This window comes from Prosopis cineraria, unplaced genomic scaffold (genome assembly GCF_029017545.1).
Source record: "Prosopis cineraria cultivar Desert tree isolate PC_DT_omini unplaced genomic scaffold, ASM2901754v1 PC453, whole genome shotgun sequence".
Taxonomy (NCBI): domain Eukaryota; kingdom Viridiplantae; phylum Streptophyta; class Magnoliopsida; order Fabales; family Fabaceae; genus Prosopis; species Prosopis cineraria.
In genome coordinates, this window is record NW_026555778.1 from 5,247 (window position 1) to 26,307 (window position 21,061).

General features: G+C 33.0%; 1 protein-coding gene across 1 annotated transcript; it reads right to left on the reverse strand.

Annotated features, from left to right (window-relative positions):
• Positions 1-18,684: 18,684 nt before the first annotated feature.
• On the reverse strand, positions 18,685-20,130 carry LOC129297158 (uncharacterized). Its single transcript, XM_054935521.1, has one exon. The coding sequence runs from the start codon at positions 20,128-20,130 to the stop codon at positions 18,685-18,687; it is 1,446 nt and encodes a 481-aa protein (XP_054791496.1).
• Between the last annotated feature and the right edge of the window lie 931 nt (positions 20,131-21,061).

The window sequence follows — 21,061 nt, forward strand, 5'->3', positions numbered from 1 at the left end:
TAAATCGATGGCAGGCCATCTAGGTAAAGAAAGAGGAAGAAAAAGTAAAGACTTGCTCTTTGTGCCACATGCTGCGGCACATAGAGGCAGATTTGAATTCAACAGGCTTCGCTGTGCCATGCGCCACAGCAGAGGGCAACATGTGCCACGGCGCATGGGCAAAATTTTGATATATCACATTTGTATCAGCGAGAGAAAAACAGAAAAGAGGAAGGAGAAATCAAATAGCACGACTTTGGCTCTATTAGGGTTTATTGTTGGAGTATATTAGTGATAGATTAAAGCTCTCAAACACCCAAGGTAAGTAATCTAAGCCTTATTCTTCCTTTCTCTCCCTCATTTATCATGATTTATGGTAGGGTTTGAGTTGGAGGATGGATTTTCAGTCTATAAAATTATGGGTCCGATCCCATTGGCTAAAATGATTTTAATGAGAGTAGTTTGTGATAGGTAAACCCTACATTGATAAGTTTATCAAGTGTTTATTAAGAAAACCATTTAATATCTAAAAATTCACATAAATGTGGTAGTTAGGAGAAGTTTGTGTTCATTAAGAGTGGTTTGAAGTGTTATTAATAATAATGTGCATTAATGAAACCTAAAGAGCCTGTTTGGTATGAATGGGTAATGAATTATGGGTTGATAGAATAGTATATGTGGAGTTATGTCTTGATAAATTCTCAAGATTGAGACAATGATGGTAATCTTGTGCTATGATTGTAGTGTGGTTCATTTTGACACCATTTGAGCTTGTTGAAGCTTTGAAAATTGATATTGTGAGAGGTAAACCTTTGACCTCTTAAAGGTTTGAGGTAACCAAGGAAAACTTAACCTTTATAGTCAAATGTTAATTGTGTTCGTGAAATGTGAATTATAATTTAAGTTAATGATGCATATTGGCACTATGTTTGAATTGCAAAATGGTTTTAGAAAGGAAAAACTCAATTATGCCACCCTTATGATGTGTGAACTTGATTTTGGTTTATTATGGTGGGTGGATAATTATGATGAGAAATATGTTGAGTTTATGGAGTATTTAAGCAGGTGTGAGTTTATGTGCTATGAATTGATTGTTTAAAATGCATATTATGTGAGAAATGTGCATAGTATGATCATTGGCGAGAGTTTTCCTAAGGAGAGAAGTAGATTGGTTTAAATCAATGTGGTACTGGCAATAACTGTTAGAATCGGGAACTTACCTTGGCACTGACTATTAGAATTGAGAGGTAGCCCTTGTCCTATGGTTAATTTAGGACTGTCCCACTTGTTCTACGAGAGACTCAAACCTAACTAGTCTCCACCGATTCACGAGGAGGCTAGATTAGGGGTACGACACCCCATGATTATTAGTATTGGGAGAAACCGAATTACATAAGTGAGCGAGTTTATCCTAGCTTGGTAGCTCCTCACAAGTGGTAGACTAGGTTAGTCTGTAAAGGACATAGTCGTGTGATAGCCACCAATTTCATGTTGGAGGTAACAGGAGGGTATAAGGGTGGCATATGATTATACATATAAGATCGGCCATATGGTTGTTAGTTTTATAGTTTGGCATATGTTAAGAGTACATGATTGTTATTATTGCAACCCTATGTTATGCTTTAAGAAATATCATGATATTGTGTGTTATGAGCCCAGTCACATGATTGTTTGTGTTGTGAACCATGGCTAAGTGTTATATGAGATATCTATGTATTTATATAATTACATCTAGTTATAATTGATATGCAACTGTATAGGTTAGGTGAAACTTGGTTACTAAGTGGTTATTCTCACCCCTTAATTCTCAATATTTTTAAGACCTAGCTCATCAAATCCAAATTGGAGAAAACATATAGAGGCCTAGGATTGTGGAGTAATCCTCTATATGCCTCTTTTTAGTTGTTTCATATGTATTTATTAATGTAATTGCCAACTAGGATCACGTGCTAATGTTTTTTTTATACTACTTGCATTATTTTGTGCAATTGGTGTATTTTGTGCCGTGGGTTAATGATTTTTAGTTGTAAACCTATGGATAGGGCTAAAATACTTATGCAAGTAGAAATATATGTATTTTAAAAGAATTGGAATGAAATTAATAAATTTGTGTAACATTTCCTCCCCCTTATACTTTGTGAAAATTAAGATTGAGTGGTGATTTTATGATATAAGTGTTTTTGATTGTATGTGGTGCATTGAACGGGTTCACAAGAGTCCATTGTATGTGGTCGAATAGTCAGTGTGAGCTATTAGCACATGTGGTTGAGTTGGGACACCAATTTGTGAAATTTTGTGAAAAAGTGGTCAAAATCGGTTTTGGGGTCTAACTTTTTATAGAGAAAGAGTTAGAGTACAAAACTAATGTCGTTAGCTAGAGCCAGGAGAAAGCTTCATATAAACATCAAAACTACCTCAATCAGATATCGAACGGAGAATTAGGACGCATTGAAAGTTTGCTCCCTGTGCTGCCAAATGATAGTATTAATGCTGTCAAATTCGTGCAATGCACTGTGGCTCATGGTGCCTCACATCATGGCGCATGGCATAAAGAAGACAAGCCATGGCACACACATCATTTACTACACAAAATCTATTTTGAGTCTTAAAACTCATTTTTTTAGGTCTCAATTGATTTTCAAACTTCCACATTAGTTCCAAAACTCTAATTTAAGCTTATTAAATAATGTTTGAGATTTGAAATGTTAAAATTAGGATTCCTTTCAAAAAGGATTTGAGAAATTCCCTTTTTATGAAATTTTACATTTTGGTAATCCTTTAAGGGTTAACCTCTTAGTTGCCATAATTTGGAGTTAGACGTGATTAAATAAAGGAGACCTTACAGATGATGTTGGAGAAAACAAATGGTCATGTATATGTTGGAGAAACACCACAGTTGGGCTTCCAAGAAGAGTAAGTTGTTAATTTCAATAAAGTTATTAATTTCGCTTAGCTTCTTCACTAGTTGGTTAACATATACTAAGTTATTAATTTCACTTATTCACTTGTTAATGCAACATGCTAGAGTTATTGGGACTTAGAGAAGGAAGTTCATTAAATGCAACATCCCAAATTTTAATCCCTGAATTACAAAGGAATTAATTGAGTTTAATTACAGTAATTAAGTAATTTGAAGTAGCGTGTGACCAGAAAGATCTAATAGTAGATTTAGTTATGTTTCAATTCTAATTATGGATCTGGAGTGAAGTTGAGCTACCTAAGCATCGAAAAGAGGAGAAAATATAAAGAAAATGCCTCCGTGCCATTTGCCTTAGTGTACAGCATGTTCGTCATTGTGCACAGATCACTATTGAAGTAGGAGGGCCTCTCTATGGCACAATCCATTTTCTGGAAACTTAAGTCACAAGAAGACAGACAATTTAATGGAGAAAAAGGAAGAAAATGAGGAAAAAATGGAAAGCTCTACTAGTGTTTACATTTAGGGAGTATTGGGAGTATTTTAGAGCTATTAATCATCTAAGGTAAGTACCCTATACCCTAATCTTCCATTCTCTTCTATTTTCATGAAGTTTTTAGTTAGGATTTGAGTTGAAATGATGATTTTTAGTCCATATAAATTACGAATCTAAACTCATTGACTCAAATAGAGTTAATAGAAATTGTTTAGAGTATTTAAACCTAGAAATAATGGTTTTAAAGGTTGTTGGTTAGTAAGTGCCATAAATATTTAAAAATGGCATTAACATGGGTTGTTGAAAGAATTTTAATGTTATTAATGGAAGTTTAATGACTCATTGATGTTATTGAGAACTAAAGAGAGTTAACAAACCTAATGGATAAGCTCAAAGGTGAAAATTAAGGGTGTTAGGTTCTGTAGAAGTAAATGTATGAGAGTTGAAAATGTGTATTTGACAATGGTGATTATTTTAGAATGTATGGATTATAGATTGAGCAATTGGGTATCATTTTGGCTTGAGAAATCAAGCTTGAAAGCAAAGATATTGAGAGGTAAACTTTTAACCTCTTAAAAGTTTGAGGTAACTAAGGTAGCCCAACTTTAGGTAGTTATTTATTAATTGCTTGTAAATTGTAAAATGTGTGCGCGCGCGCGTATGTATGATATGATTTTAAGTATGAAAGCATGTTGAGCTTGAGGATTGATTGAATTGTGAGCACATAATGTTTATTTTAACTTGAAATGTGCTATTGAAGCCAAAATGATTTTTAAAGTAAATTTGCAATGATATTTAATGTGATGATTTTGTAAACATAGATGATTTGATGATGCAGTAAAGTGAAGTATGTTTGTGAAAATAATATGGATGCTCACTTGGGTAGTATGTTATTGTGAACCCAATGTGCTAATAATGAAATAAATTGAGATAGTGAAAAATGAGTAAGCATTGCACATGGAATAATCAATGCACAAGAGTTTTCTTAGAGAGAGGAGTTGATAAAAATCCATATGATATTTTTAGCTGCCTTCTAGTGTACAAGGGTATAGTCTTGTCTCATAATTTTTTAAGAGACTATCCTATAATTTGTTGAGGGATTAAAATCTAGCAATCTCCACCAGTTTGTTAAGGAGATTACCTTAAGGTATATGATACTCTAGAGATTTGAGAGTGGCAAAAGCCATGGTCCAAGAGTAAGTACTGTGATCTTTAGTTAGGTCACACCTCACAATTGATGAGTTTGGATAGTCCAATTACACAGATAAAGCCTTATTTAGTATTATAGCCCACAGTTTCAATCAGAGGAAATAAAGAGGGTACAAGGATAGTTCGATCATGCCTATGTGATTGTATGATATGTCACATGATTATGTTGTGATAAGTTGTGTTAAGATATTAAGACATGGTCACATGTCTGAGTGCCTTGTAACAATATACCTCGTGTTTGTGCTGCAAATAAGTTAATTAGGAAATGATGAGTTGTGAATTATGTGATAATGCATGTTTTAAAAAAAACTTATTTCATATCTATGTGTTTATTTTAATTGATATACACCTTCATAGGATAATTTTATCTTGGTCACTAAGTGGTTAGACTCTCCTTTTTTTTAACATTTTACAAGCTCTAGCTTTGGTGTAGAGAGGGATAAAGCTCAGGAGGCTTAAGAATTAGTGTATTCCTATCATATGTGAATTAATGTATTTCTATTGTATGCCTCTGTGTTTAACTATTTATTTTGTGTAACAAATTAATATTGCCAATTCTAAAATGCATTTTATTTACACTTGCACTATAAAGTTGTTTCAAATGTCTGGATTGTATTTTAGGCCTATAATGGTTGTGTATGATAAGTTGTATATGTTGATAGGGTTAAAATACTAGTGCAAGTGTAAGAATATTCATTTGATTACATTGTTGAATGCTATTTTCAAAAACAATACTAAAACCTTCCCTTTTTATTTTTAGTATTAAAGGGGTTTAGGAGTGAAATTTTGATATGGTAGTATATGGTGTATTGTACAAGTAATCTTATGTCCAATGAATATGGTCTGAGTATTAGGAAAGGTTTTTGACACTTATGTAGAGTTTTAGACACCCTTTATGTTGTGAAAGTTGAGAAAAGTGGTAAAAATGTATTTGGATATCTAACTTCCTAGTGTCACTTATTTTGAAAGTAAAACTCATGCTATTAGCTAGTTTATGAAAAGAAATTTATGTAGACATCTAAACCATCTCATTCGGATGTCGGACGGAGAAACGAGACATGTCGGAAGTTGCATGAATGTTGCTATCAAATGATAGTAATATCTGCTATCATGAAAATGTGCAACACACTGTGCCATGTCACATAGAAAGCAACAAGCTATGACACATTGCTCTATTTTCATCACATTGAGATTTTTTAACTCTTTTTACTTCTTTGAGGTATCCCTTACTTTCATAACTTGATTTTACTCTAGTTAAAATTTGAATGATTAGTTTTAACTTATTTGAAACTATGAAAAATTAAGATCCTAATAATTTAAAATTATAAACTTGGTAATCTCTTTAAGAGTTAACCCCTTGATTACTATAAATTTGGATTTTGCAACTTAGTATCAATTTCTCTTGTTTTGAGAACTGCTATGTAGTTTGTGTGAGTTGTGGTTGAGACGTGATTGTGCATTGCATATAGATGATTGATAATATCTTATTATACATGTTGATTTCCCTCACCAAGCTAGTACTGACTCCCTTTTTCTTTTTTAGAATTGCTTCCATCCTTAGGTGGGGAGAATATGGTGTAAAAAAGAGCTATCAATACTGAAAATGCTCAAAAAAATGTACAAAGATTGGATTAAGGTGGTCCATTATCGGTGAATGAAGAATGACAACTAGAGCCTCAATAGGGTAACAAAGATAATGCCCTGGAAGAGCTAAGGCAAATGATGAGGAACATCCAGAAAAAGATGGATGGTTATGATGAGATCCTCAGAAAGAGATCTGGGGAGAATAGTAAGACAGTCAAGAGAGTCAAGCCTTGACTATGAGGAAGCTTAGAATGATATGTACCCTGAGGTGCATGGGCATGTAGATAAAGAATACTATAAAAAGAGAATTCCTAAGAAGCTGATACAAGTAGTACAGTCAAGGAGGAACGAGTTAAAAAACTCCATTGACATGGCTTTGAAAAGGTTCACAAGATTGAATCCTCCATCTTTAAGGGTTTAATGGAAGATCGAGCAGTAGAAAAATAGATTGATAGGCTCGAGACTATCTTCTTTGTCATGACCTATATGACTGAACATCAGTTTTCCTAGCCACTTTCATGCTTGAAGACGCAACAAAGCAATGGTAGGAAAGTATAAGGTCGGTTCATGGCTCACAGTTAACCTAGATAGAATTTAATAGGCAATTCTTCATCCATTACTTTCCAATCTCATCTAAAGCAAAGAAGGAGTTTGAGTTCCATAAGCTCTAGTAGGGGAATATGAATAAAGAGGAGCTCATAGCTAAATTTAACGAGCTATTAAAGTACTCTACTTGTCTAAGTCACCACGATTATGAGTATTAAAAGATCAAACAATTTCTTAATAAGATGAAGGTAAAGTTCAGTCAGCAGTTAGCTACATTTGATATTACCTACTTTGAGGTTATGTGCAACAAGTTTAAAGCTATTTTTAAAAGGAGTAGAGTGATAGAAGAAAAGAAGAGAGATGGTTAAGGGAGATTCTCTTCTTACACAGTCCCTATAAGTGAAGTGAGTAAGAAGTCGAGTTTTACCTTAAGTATGTCTGGGAGGTACAATGCTAAGGGAAGCAAGAAGAAAAGTTTCCAGAAGGGATCCCAATCTAGGGGATCTAAATAAAGGAGCAATGCCTCAAGAAGTATGGTCGACGTCAAAAATCAGACATCCTAGCAGAAATCTACAGCTTTACCTGCTACTATACTAGTGAGAGCTCCGTAATGCAATAAATGTGGGAGACATCACCACAGGTAGTGCTAGGATTGCTACCGATGTAATAAAGTAGGGCACATAGCTAAGTATTATTAAGAGAACATAGTTGCTCCAGACCAGAGATCGATTATCCCAAGGCGAGTCTTTACCATGACTAGAAAAGAGGCCGAGGCTTCACCAAAGCTAATTAGATGTAAAATCTCACTCAGTAGTAACCAAATAGATGTTATGTTTGATTCTGGTGCCATGAATTCTTTTATATCTGATGAGTGTGCAAAAAGATTAAATTTGTATGTACTTGAAATGCCATCTTTGATGAATGTGTCTACACCAGCTATACCAGCTGGTGTATCTATGAGGACCAGTCAAGCTTATTTGAAATAAAAGTTAAAGTTTGGCGATAGAATCACTACTATTGACCTAATTTGGTTACTTTTAAGTAGCATTAATGTGATACTAGGGATGAATTGGTTGTTTGTCAATTGTGCGACACTAGACTGTAATAGAAAGATAGTTTCCCTACCAGTCTGCACAGTGATAACTATTACCCCTAATCCTGATAAGTCATTATCAATAATGGGTTATGAGACTCCCAAGTTTTTATCAGCTATCCAAGTGGAGAAATCTGTGAAAGAGGTTTGTCAAGCCTTCATGATTTATTGCTCCACACATAAAGTGTATGATAAGGGGATTGACAAAATTGGTGTAGTAAATAAGTTTCCAAAAGTATTTGATAATCGAATGTCAGGATTTTTACCAGAAAGGGAGATTGAATTCTCTATTAACCTAGTACTGGGTACCGAGCTTATCTCTAAGGCTCTGTATCGCATGGTTCTTACAGAATTAGAAGAACTGAAAAAGCTGTTAGAAGAGTTGTTAGAGAAGAGATTCATATGACTAAGTGTATCACCATGAGGATCTCCAGGGTTGTTTGTAAAGAAGAAAGATAGAAGTATGAGGTTGTGCATTGACTACAGATAGCTCAATAATGACAATTAAGAACAAATATCCATTGCCATAAATTGATGACCTGCTTGATCAACTAGTTGAAGTTGTTGTTTTCTCTAAAATTGACCTGAGATTTGGCTATCACCAGTTGAGGGTCAAGGCAGATGGTATGCCTAAGACTGCCTTTAGAATGAGATACGAGCACTATGAGTTCTTAGTAAAGCCTTTTGGTTTGAAGAATGCACCTACAATCTTCATAGATTATATGAATAAGATTTTTAGACCCTACTTAGACAAATTTGTAGTAGTTTTCATTAATGACATCTTGATATATTTCAGAGATGAAGAAGAGCATGCAAAACACCTAAGAATAGTACTACAGGTGTTGAAAGAACACAAGTTATATGCCAAGTTGAGCAAATGCAAATTTTGGCTATGAGAAGTAAAATTTTTAGGTCACGTTGTTTCTACTGATAGCATAGCAGCGGACTCGCATAACATTAATACAGTGCTATAATAGGAGAGACTAACTTCGGTATCGAGATAAGAAGTTTCTTGAGTTTAACTGGTTATTATCGGATGTTCATCTAAGGGTTTTCTCATATTGCTTCTACTTTGAGTAAGCTAACGATGAAGGATCAACCATTTGTATGAAGTAAAAAGTGTAAAGAGGTATTCTAGACTTTGAAGGAAAAGTTGACTATAATGCCAGTGCTAATTATTCCAAATCCCAAATGGCCATCTATGGTCTACACTGATGCATTACTAAAGGGATGGGGATGTATGTTAATGAAAGATGATAGAGTTGTGGCCTATGTGTCTAGACAACTAAGATCGCTTGAGGAAAATTACCCAGCTCATAATCTTAAATTAGCAACTGTGGTGTTTACCTTGAAGATATGGAGGCATTATCTCTATGGTCACAGTTCGAAGTGTTCAATGACTATAAAAATCTCAAGTACTTGTTCATTTCTTTAACCTAACTAGTTTATCTTTCTAACCTTACTTGATCACAATTCCTATTTGTGTAATGAATAACCCAGTAGGCTAATTAACCATTACTGTTTATAACAATTCATTAATTCTAACTTTGCTAATTTATAACAACCTATCTCAAACTAAAATTTTGCCAAACTTTTGAACTGGGTTTCTGATAAGAGACAATTATCCAAATCAAGAGATTAAATTTCCTTTGCTCAAACAAAGATTTAAGCAATGACTATCAAAATCAAGAGATGACTAACTTACATAGTTGTGCTAGTGCCTACTTTTTCCCACGTTGTCAATGGTTCTTCTTCAAGCAAACGACCTAAGAAACCCTCTTTTTGACTGAGGATTATGAGGGATGTGGTGTTAGTGATGGTGATAGGTTAGTAGGATTTGAACTTTAGGAGGCACTACAACATTTTTCTCTTATAACAACAGTTGAGAATTGTAGCCAGAGGTTTGAAAATTGTTGCCAAAAAATAAAGGTAACATTTTTAAACTTGTATATATTCCAGTATCAACTAGTATAAAAAGCAACAATTTTCGCACTTTATTGCCATATATTTCAAAAATCATTGCCTATATCTTAGAAATAAGCAACAGTTCTCATGTCAATATATTACAACAGTTCTAAAATGTTGCATATCATATTGTAATAGATAATAGTTAAGAATGGTTGTGTATATGTAAAATAAAAAAATTTAAAATTTCCATCCATACCTGGTATTTGAACCCTAAATCTCAATGAATCTAGGAATAACTCTTACCACTTTTTCAAGGCCATTATAAAGTCATCTGGTGCAAATTATTTTATATATAGATAATTTTTAAAATTATTTTTCAATTTGACTAGTTAATTATTTAATTAACAAAAGTATTACAAAAAATATTAAAAAATGTAAAAGTAAATGGTTTTTATGTAGGAAAATGTAATATGTAACAGTTATTAAATTTTGTCAGAAAGAACATTTAAAAGTAAGATTTATGTAATTATTGCCTATTAGAAAGGGAACATTTTTTTAAATATTATGGAAAAAGTCATTTTATAAGCAACAATTTTAATGTTAATTTTTTCAAATATGCAATTCAACAGTTTAAAAGTGTTGCCTATCCTATATTAAGCAACATTTTTAAGTGTTGTCAAATATAGGTTGCTTAAAGTAGTAATTAATTGTAATGTTTACAAAATGTTACTTATATACACATTATCCAACACTTTTAGAACTATTGTAAAGCGAAGCATTGACTTTATATTTATTAGTATGGGATGCTCCTACTATTGTTAGTCACCGTCGATAATTCTTTGGCAAAATTGATCGTCAATCACCCTTCTTCAAGTCATGTAGTAAAGTTTAGGAAACTTCACTGTGTGTTTGCATCATGGGTGTTGTATGCACGTCATGGTGTTTACATCTATTTAATAATTTTATTTTATTAATTTAAATGAGAGATAATTTTGTAATTTTTTAGTGAATTTTAATTTTAATTCAATACTATATGCTTGTAGTAATGTTTCAAAAATTCAGAAATTTTCTTTTTTATTACCTCTAATCTAGGGTTCTTCAGTGAATTTTTTCCCAACATGTTTCTCATCTTAAGTCCGGTCGTACGATTTGGTGCAGTCTTTTATGGCGTGCACTGTACGCAAACGCATCTGTCTGATATTATAATAATAATAATGCTGTTGTTGTTGTCGGCACATGCACGTACGGGTGTTTTGTCTTTTTGTGGGTGTTGGAAAGCTGATGGATGCGGTTCATTTCAGATGATTAATTAAGGATTCTCTTCTCTCATGACAAACCAAACCAGACAATGCTTGCTTATTCATTTCCGGGCGCAGAATGGGGATTGGGAAATGGGAATTCAGAAGAAGAATATGATTTGATTCATAGAATTAATTAAAATTAGAAAACACCCAAAAATAATAATAAGAAGAAGAATAAGAAGCGGAATGGAATGGAATGATGTGACTGGCAGGCTCTGCCTAGGATTGTTGACTCCATAATCCAAGGAAAAAGGCAGGATAATGGAATGAGTCTACTGATGTCTGAGTTGATTTTATAAAAATGATTACTTATTTTAAAGTACTAAACCTAGAGTTGAACCTTTTTGAACTGAAAGGATTGCATTATGAAACGTACGTATCTCTAAGATTAATGGTTCAGTTAATTTCTTTTCAGTACGTCCTGCAAAGCTGGTCTATATCTATGTGTGAACATAATTTACGATGCTAATATAATAATGTTACTGATTCTTCCGGAGAATTGTTAGCTCCCTGGGGCACGCACAGAGATAGAAACCTACAAAGGCAGTTGACAGATATTAAAACGCATTTAATGATGCCATTATATTCCATGGAATTAAACTTAATTTAAACTTAATACACATATAATTACAAGGATTTGGCAATCATGTTTTACAATTTGCTACTTGCTCTATATTAATTTCTTCTTAATTTTTACATGTAATCATGGTTTTATCTCCCTTGTCTCTTTTCAAAGTTCTTGTTTTTTTTTTAATTTCTTTTAAATATTGCTCGCGTCATGTCTTGTTGTGCGTAGTAGTATTAAGCTGACGATTGATACGCCGAAGGCCTTGAGTATGAAAACGACAGTACGTGCAGAATATTTTGCAACAAGTTATGAAAGTTTGGTACAATCTTTTATGGACCCGCATACACCTAGGTCTTATCATTATTTCTTATTATCGTCAGCATGCACGTGTGTACGAATTAATCAATACTCCCTCCGGTTCCGTTTATAAATCCCATTTTAAAAGGTATATTTGGTCTCATTTATAAGTCATGATGTGTCTTTTAGATAATATTTGAGAGGTATTTTTAAAATTACTCTTCATGAAAAAGAAAAAGTAACAGGACATTACTTTTTAAATTTATTATATAAAGGCATGTTTGAAATTTTACTTATTTTTATTCCTTGTACTTTTATTGTATTGATATTGATGAGGTTGGTAAAAATAACTTATAAATAGGACCGAGGGAGTATTGTCTTTTATTTTTAATAACATTTTCTTTCGATATTTTTGAAGTCTTTTTCGGAGACTTATGAATGGATATGTTGATTGCCAGATAAATGAGTACACTACAAAGAAGAATGAAATTAAGAGACAACATAAATTGCGCAAATTGTGTCATGTATCTTCATTCATCATACGTGCTTTATGAGATATATTTTTTTGAGGTGGTTTGATATTTTAAAATATAAAATATTTTAAATTAAAAGATAAGGTTTCATTATGAAACGAACGTATCTCTAATATTATTGATTTAATTAATTTATTTTCAGTGCGTCCTGCTTAGTGGGTCTATCTGTGTTAGCATAACAATGAATGATGTTGATATAATAATATTACTGCAATTCATCCTGAGAATTATTAACTTCCTGGGTACGCAGAGATATTAAGCTATACAAGGCAGGTGACTGAAAAAGCATTTAAGGATGACATTCAATGGAAACTTAGTTTAAACTTAATACACATATAATTTAAACTTAATACGCATATAATCATTTGTTGCAATTTGTGACTAGCTATATATCAATTTAATTTGCACTCGAGATTTTCCACCTTTTAATATGAAATATTTTAGGATAAAGAATGATTAAATAATTTCATTTTGTGCATCTAACTATGAAAAAATTTTAGTCTTTTATTACGAGTTTGAAATACTTTACTCATACATAATAATTAAATTGGCTCATAGGGTTCAAAGTGTCATTCCACGTGCTTTGAAGTTACATTGCATAAGGAAACGACAATTGGTTAAAGAGAGCTTCCAGAACAAGTGCGGCAGTGCGGCAGTTAATTTAATCTTCTTATTTAACTCATCTCCATGAATTTAAATTTTTTTAAGTTGAGATGTGTGAATTTTTGTAAAGTTTTTTTTAAATATTTTTCATCATTTTATTATTTTTTATAAAAACATAAAATATTTTCTTCCAATCTTTAAGGGAAAAACTTCATTAAAATTCACAGTTCCAACTTCAGGAGATTTAAATCTTAATTTCACGTTTTTATTTTTTATTTCAGGAATATTTTATTTGTTCTGAATTTGAATTTTTGTTCTTGTAAAACTCTAAATTATAACCTTGTATCTTAATCTTTTTATTGTTAATATAATTTTGTTTGTTATTAAAAAAAATTCCCCTTCCGGCCTCCACATCTTACCACCACCAATAGGCAACAGCCTCCATCAATGTATTTTTCATCAATTCCTGTAATATTTTGTAGCTTAGCTTATGTCTGTTTTTGCATTATCTTTTTCTTTTTCTTTTTCCATGGCAATATTTTTTCTTTATCGATCACTATTATATATATTTATATTTATATATTTGATTCGCCTATGATTTTGCCTCCTTTTCTTTTTTAAGTTATTTTTAAATTTTTTAAATACTGCTGGCATTTTTTATATCTGTACGTAGTAGTATTAAGTAGTAGGAAATCGATTCATTGAAGGCTCAAGTATGAAAACAAAACAGTAGGTGAGTAATATTTTGCATCAAGTTACGAAAGTTTGGCACAATCTTTCATGGCCCTGTGTGCGCACCCTGGGTCTTCCCATTTATTTATTATTATCTGTCGGCATGCTCGCACGTGAAAAAAAAGAAAATCTTCAGAAAAGAGACACTTCAAAAAAGAAAAAGAAAGTGAGCAAAGGAAATTTCTGGAGCATCAAATCAAATAGACTTCCCCACCCAGTAATATTTCTGGCATAGCCAAGCTTGTTGCATGCTAATTATTTCTAAAAGCACTTAATGGTAATGTATGGGTAACTAATTAAATCTCAGAGGGTGATCACTAAACAAAAATCTTGAGACACTACAACAAAACAACACTTTTCTCTTGGACATTTTCCAAGAGAAAAGTGAAGATATCCGAGAGAAAATTTATTTCTTTCAGAATTTCTCTCAAATAAAAAGAGAGAGTAAATTTTTGTAGAAAAAAATATTTTCTCTCGTGATATTCCGAGAGAAACATATTCTCTCCGAAATTTTTGAGAGAAATATGTTCTCTCCGAACTATCTAAGAGAACTTCTCTTGGGTTAATTCGAGAGAAATTTCTTTTGGGTAATTTTGAGAGAACATTCTCTCAGTATTTTCGGAGAGAACTTTCTCTCTGAATTATCTGAGAGAAATTTCTCTCAACCAATTTCGAGAGAAAGTTAGAAAGTTCTCTTAAAATTTTTTGAGAGAACATATTTCTCTCGGGCTAATTCAAGAGAAATCACACATGGGACGTGTGCTACTTTGGTCACTCTCTCTCTCTCTCAAAATATTCCGTGAGAAACATTTTCTCTTAGAAGGTTTTGAGAGAATTCTGTGAGAACATGACATTATATATTGATGTGAATGTTGTTCCCTTTTAGTCCTCTTCCCTGTGACATTAACATTTCAACATTTTATAATAGCACCAATGCAACAGCACTAATTTTTTGACTGCCAATTTAAATAGATGTTTCCATAAAACTCTTTACAAGTCAATCAAAAGTTATAACATATAACAAAATTACTAAAATCCTAAACATCTACTCATAATCAGTATCATCATTAGACTCATCATCTAACCCATCATCACTACTAGACATCTCATCTTCTTGGGCATCGATTGCAGGAACACTATGACTGGTGGAGGCCTTAAATTGAGCCATCATTTTCTTCAAGAACTTTTGATTTTGTGATAGCTCATCTCTAAATTGCTTTTCTCGAGCTTCATGTGTGGCTTTCATTGCTCTCATTTCTTCTTGTTGGGCCTCTATTATAGCTACAAAATTAGCCAAACTTTCTTCATAACTTTTGGTTTTTTCATCTAACTTTTGTTGAAATATGTCCTCCATATACGACGCCTTAACTGTGTAAGTTCACCATAATTGGATGTAGTTGAGCTATATGAGTTGAGAAGACCAACTTGCTCTCCTAATCCAAAACAACGCCCTTTTTTACTCTTGCCTCCCACAGCTTTGATCCATAAGTGGAATCAGACTCAGATAATGTAGGGTCTTGACTATCACGAAGTTGCTCAAAGAGTTTCTGCATTAATGAAGAATAATAAATCATTAATTATCAAAATTTGCAATATTTTTAAACAAAAAAATATCTAAGCAAACTTAAAATAACTCACGTATGTTTGTTCAGCTCTCTCAAAAATCTATCCCCCTTTTTTTTCATCATATTGAGTTTTTTTAAATACCTCAGGAAAATGGACCTCATGGCCACACTCATCTTCCTGTAAAATTCCAACAAAAGAAATTAGAAATTCATAAAAGAATAAAAAAGTAAAGAGCATGTGATAAAATGTTTACCATCTTTCTTTTATAATCTGAAAGTGACACTCGACCACCTCGATGTTTGTAGCTTCCTGAATCTTTTGCGTGATTTGCCTTGTTGGTGGTGGATTTTTTCTTGAACTCTTCATTGTTCCAATATATTTCTAAATCCTTTCTTAGTTTTTCAAGCATCCAATCACCTTTACATTTTCCACTATGAATGTCTCGTAGTGATGAACGAAAGATTGAACCAGCTCTCTTCTTCTATATTTGATAGATTGCCCCATCAAAAGCAGGATCCCAAGTAAATCTTAGCTACATAAATGTTAAAGATTGTTAGATAAATATGATAAATAAGGATTGAATATAACTTTAATAAAAATTCTCACCTTGAGTTCTCCAAACCATAACTTCTTGACATCAGCTGGAACTTTTTAAACTCAGGCCATCCATGCTCATATTTACTTTTAATTATTTCAAAAATACCAGATACAGTTGGAGCATGAGGAAAGAATCTATGAAAAATAATAGTCATCAAAATTAATAGCAATGACCTAATAACTATTAATATAAATAAAGTTATCTAAAGAAATACTTACTCATTAGAACCATGCGGCCTAATAACTAAACGACCATCATTTGCTCTTGACCCAGCATCAAGAAGCATAAAACTATTAGATGAGTTTATTTCGTGGCTCACCACATTTGGTGAATTCCTATCAGAAGGTGTATCAGAAAGAGGGGAAGGACTACAAGTCGTATGAATGTGCTGAGATGTAGAGGAGGGTGATGATATATGCTCATGATGTATAATAGGTGGAGAGTTTGTGCCTTGTGATGATGATAGGCGCCTAGATGCTAAGGGTCGAGGTGGTCTCTCTTTGTATAGACCTTTTCCTTTTTTGTCCTTATTCCTTCGTGAATCTGACATCTAAAACATGATAAAAAAAAACATAAGTTAAAGACAACTAACATAAATAAAGAAGACAAAAAACGTAATAAATAATAGTAAGTGAAATAACATGATTTACCAATATTTTATCAATCATTAGATAAATAAAAATTACTTGGAGGTTCCTCCTCAGTTTCAGATGAGTCAGTATGAATTAAGTCCTCATCAGAACTTTCATCAATTGCTTCATCACTAGTAATCTCCCTCACGCTTATGCCACTGACTTCTTTAATATGGACAGTATATCTCTTAGGTTCGCCTCAACTTCAAATGGCATATCATCACCCTCAATCAACTGAGGAGGATTATTGGCTTCATCTTGAAATGGTGCATCATCACGATAATCAGGTGCATCAACTATATTCCTTGCTTTTGTCTTTATCACAACAAGCCAATCTTTTTTTTTTAGGAGTTGATTTGGGATATTCTGTAAAATATACTTATTCAGCTTGTTGGGCAAAGATAAAATCATCATTCCCGTATATCTTTTTTGGAATAACCTCTACAATTCCATATTTAGGATGAACTCGAGTCCCACGACTTGTAGGATCATACCACATGCATTTGAAGATTGTCAAGTACCGAGATAGGTCATCGGTGAAATCTAATTGTATAATCTCATTCAACACACCATGATAAGAATATTCAACTCCATTATGACTTATTCCCTTGACACTTATACCACTATTATTGGTCTTCCTTCCTTCTGCCCAAGAAGCTGTGTGAAACTTATAACCATTCACTAGATATTGATCGAATGTAAGCACACGTGTCTTAGGACCCTAAAACCAAAGAAATTAACAACTTATCTTGTATCCCATTTTGAGGATTTAAAATCTATTTCAAAAAAGTATAACAAATAGTTATTTTCTTTCAAAATGTGAGAATAATTGAAAAGATTTTAAAGATAAGGAAATTAACTTACGTAATTTCTGAACCAATCAGGAAATTCATTGATATCACCACTTGATTGCTCATAAGAACTGTATTAGAACACAAACTAATTAACTACATGATATAATTGAGAATGTGAAGTAGCAAATATGTACATTATATCAAAGATTGAAATATTCATACTTGAGGAAAGGTTTGACTTCAGGAGTATTGAGAAGAATATACAATGTTATGGCAGCTTGCTCTTTTGAAGTGAGAAGACGAGTGTTTTGAGTTATTTTCTCGAGAGGCTGCCCTGGATAATTGAAGATAGAAATAGAAGAATAATCATCACATTCACCACCATCATCATTTCGAGTAGCCTTCTAGTTCTTGATTGAACATGTGTTTCAAAATAATAAGAGCAAAAAGTTGAAGTCTCTTCAAGAATGTAAGCTTCACAAATAGAGCCTTCAACACGAGCCTTATTTTTTACCTTCCGCTTTAATGTGTATAAAAATCTTTCAAAAGGATACATCCACCTATATTGTACAGATCCACCAATCATGGCTTCATACACCAAGTGAATAGGTAGATGCTCCATAACATCAAAAAAACTAGGAGGAAATATCTTCTCAAGATTACACAAAATAATAGGAATATTCTGCTCCATGACTTTAAGACTATCAAGTTGTAAAGTTGGTGCACAAAGATCTCGAAAAAAATGGCTCAACTGTGTCAAAGCTTCAAATGTTGAGTATGGCAAACCATTGCATACTATTGGAAGTAATCTCTCCATAAAAACATGGCAATCATGACTTTTCATTCCACCTAATGTGCAACTTTTCATATCAACACACCATCCTAAGTTGGATGCATAGCCATCTGGAAGCTTTAGAGTTTTCACCCATTCACACATGGCTCGCTTTTGCTCCATATTAAAGCTATATGGAGCATCAGGTTTTTTCATTTTTCCATTGCCTAAATCTTTCATGTGTAAAGATGGTCGTTTATAATATTTGGCTATATCTAATCTTGCTTGTTCATTGTCTTTTGTTTTACCTTTCACATCCATCACTGTATTGAACACATTATTAAAGACATTCCCTCGATGTGCATAACATCTAAGTTATATGGATTTTAGAGATCACGCCAGTAGGGTAGATCCCAAAATATACTACGTTTAGTCCAATTATGTTCTACTAGATACCCCTCTAAACGCATGTTTGGTTTATCAGTTATTTTTGGGAATCCCCTAACTTGATCGTACAATTCATCTCCTGAATACCTTAATGGAGGTGGTGAATTCTCTATAACATTTTTTGAAAATTCTGTTTGTTCCTCCTATAAGCATGATCCTCAGGCAAGAATTGCCTATGACAATCAAAATAACTAGTTTTTCTGCCATGTTTTAAATGAAAAGCTTTTGAAGAACCCATGCAAATTGGACATCCTAATAGCCCTGATGTCTGCCAGCTACTTAACATGCCATAAGCCGGAAAGTCATTTATAGTCCATAGAAGGGCAGCTCTTAAAGTGAAATTTTGTTTTGAAGAAATATCATAAGTTAGAACACCATCTTGCCAAAGTATCTTCAACTCATCAATAAGAGGTTGTAAGAAAACATCAATTCTACTCTTTGGATTACTTGGCCCAAGTATTATGATTGTTAGGAACATGTACTCACGTCGCTTATACATACCAGGGGGAAGATTATAAGGAGTAACAATCACTGGCCAACATGAGTATGGTCGTGAACCCAAGCCAAATGGATTGAAACCATCAGCACAAAGCCCCAACCTAACGTTTCTTGGCTCTGATGCAAATTCTGGATAAGCTTGATCAAAATGCTTCCATGAACTCCCATCTGATGGGTGGGACAACACACCTTCTTCATGATATTTGTCAATGTGCCAACTCATATACTTAGCAGTGGCATTAGATGAAAATAACCTTTGTAGTCTTGGAACAAGTGGTAAATACCACATTTGTTTAGCTGGGATCTCCTTATTTATCCTCCCTTTTCTCACTCTTTCTTCCTTAAACCTTGGTTCCTTACAAAATCGACATGATTTATCCTTAATTGCATCACCATAGTACAACATACATCCTTTTACACAACAATCAATCTTTTGATAACCACAACCAAGTTGTCCAATCAATTTCTTGGTTTGATACAAGTTTGTAGGCATGCGATGATTAGCAGGCAATATCTCATTTATTAGTGTGATGATTTCATCAACACATGCACTTGGGACATTATAATCAGACTTAATACTCAATAACCTGACAGCTACTGACAATACAGTATGATTCTCACATCCATCCCACAATGAAGACTGTGAAGCATGAAGTATGTCATAAAACTTTGCAGAATTGGGATTAGGATCCTCCTCAAAAACAGAATGTTCATTAAATGATGGCCCAGCTGCATCCATAACCATTTGCTCATACGGATTGGAGGTCATGCGAATGTTGACATTAATTGGAGCTACTTGGGGACGTTCTTCTCCATGGCAATGCCAATAATAGTAATCTTTTGTAAATCCTTTCCTATATAAATGCTTTCTAACATCATATGGTATGTGTTGCTTCAAATTTCTACATGATACACATGGACATCTTATTTTTCTTCCTTCATCCCCTTTGCCAGCAAACCTAATAAATTCCTCCACCCCATAAAGGAACTCATCAGTATGCTTACCTCTTTCATCCACTCTATTATATACCCAATGACGATGCTCGGGAGGTTCCATCTAACAAGATAAATTAATTAAATATGTATATAACCCATTATTTCACCACATATTCTTTTGAACTACATGAGATAGCTCTATTTATGAACTACATGCTAACAAATAGAACTTTTATTCAGCAGCACTTAAAACATATTCTTACATGAAAAAGTTAAGAGCACATGTTCATTATTAGAAGTTTTGAACAAATAATATGTGTAGCAACTTAAAACATAAAAAAAATCATGTGCCTTTTAAAACAAATCAAAATTTTGAACAAATCATGTGCCTAATTTTCACTTAGAATCTTAAAACATAAAAAAAAATGTGCAAAAAGTTAAACTCATAAATTGGACAAATGTACCTTATATCCTTATGCTTCACAAATGTTGTCAGCTTAAAGGAAGATAAAAAGCACAGCCACAGTTCTTTCTTCCCTAAATGCTTGCAAAATTTATAAATTGGTCACTTTTTAATTGTAAATTATTCTACTAGACAATAATTAATATTCTTAGATTGTGACAGGGGATTCAAATGAAAACAACCATGAAGTTAGGATGTGCTTAAACTATATTAATGAGTCCTCACATGAAATCATTAACTCAAGTATTTTTTTGTTTAATCACTAAGTCAAGTATTAACTAAATTGAAATTACACACAAACACACACATCTATGGAATTTTAGAACCTTGAAAATAAGAAATAAACAGAACAATACCTAGCTTAATTCTGTAGTTACTATCCTATCAAATTGATAAATTCCAGACTATTTGATAGAGATTGTTGACTAATTATGTATATCTTTTTGGCTTATTTTTAGGTGTGATTTACTTGGGAAACATAAATTAGAACATGATAAAATATGAAAATAATTTTTTTTTTGGGTAAAAAGGGAGACAGTGCTTAAGTTGAAAAAAATTAGAACATCCTACTTCAAATTAGAACATAATA

Excerpts from the sequence above, each read along its gene's own strand:
- LOC129297158 (XM_054935521.1), bottom strand. The coding sequence starts at position 20,130 with ATGGAACCTCCCGAGCATCGTCATTGGGTATATAATAGAGTGGATGAA.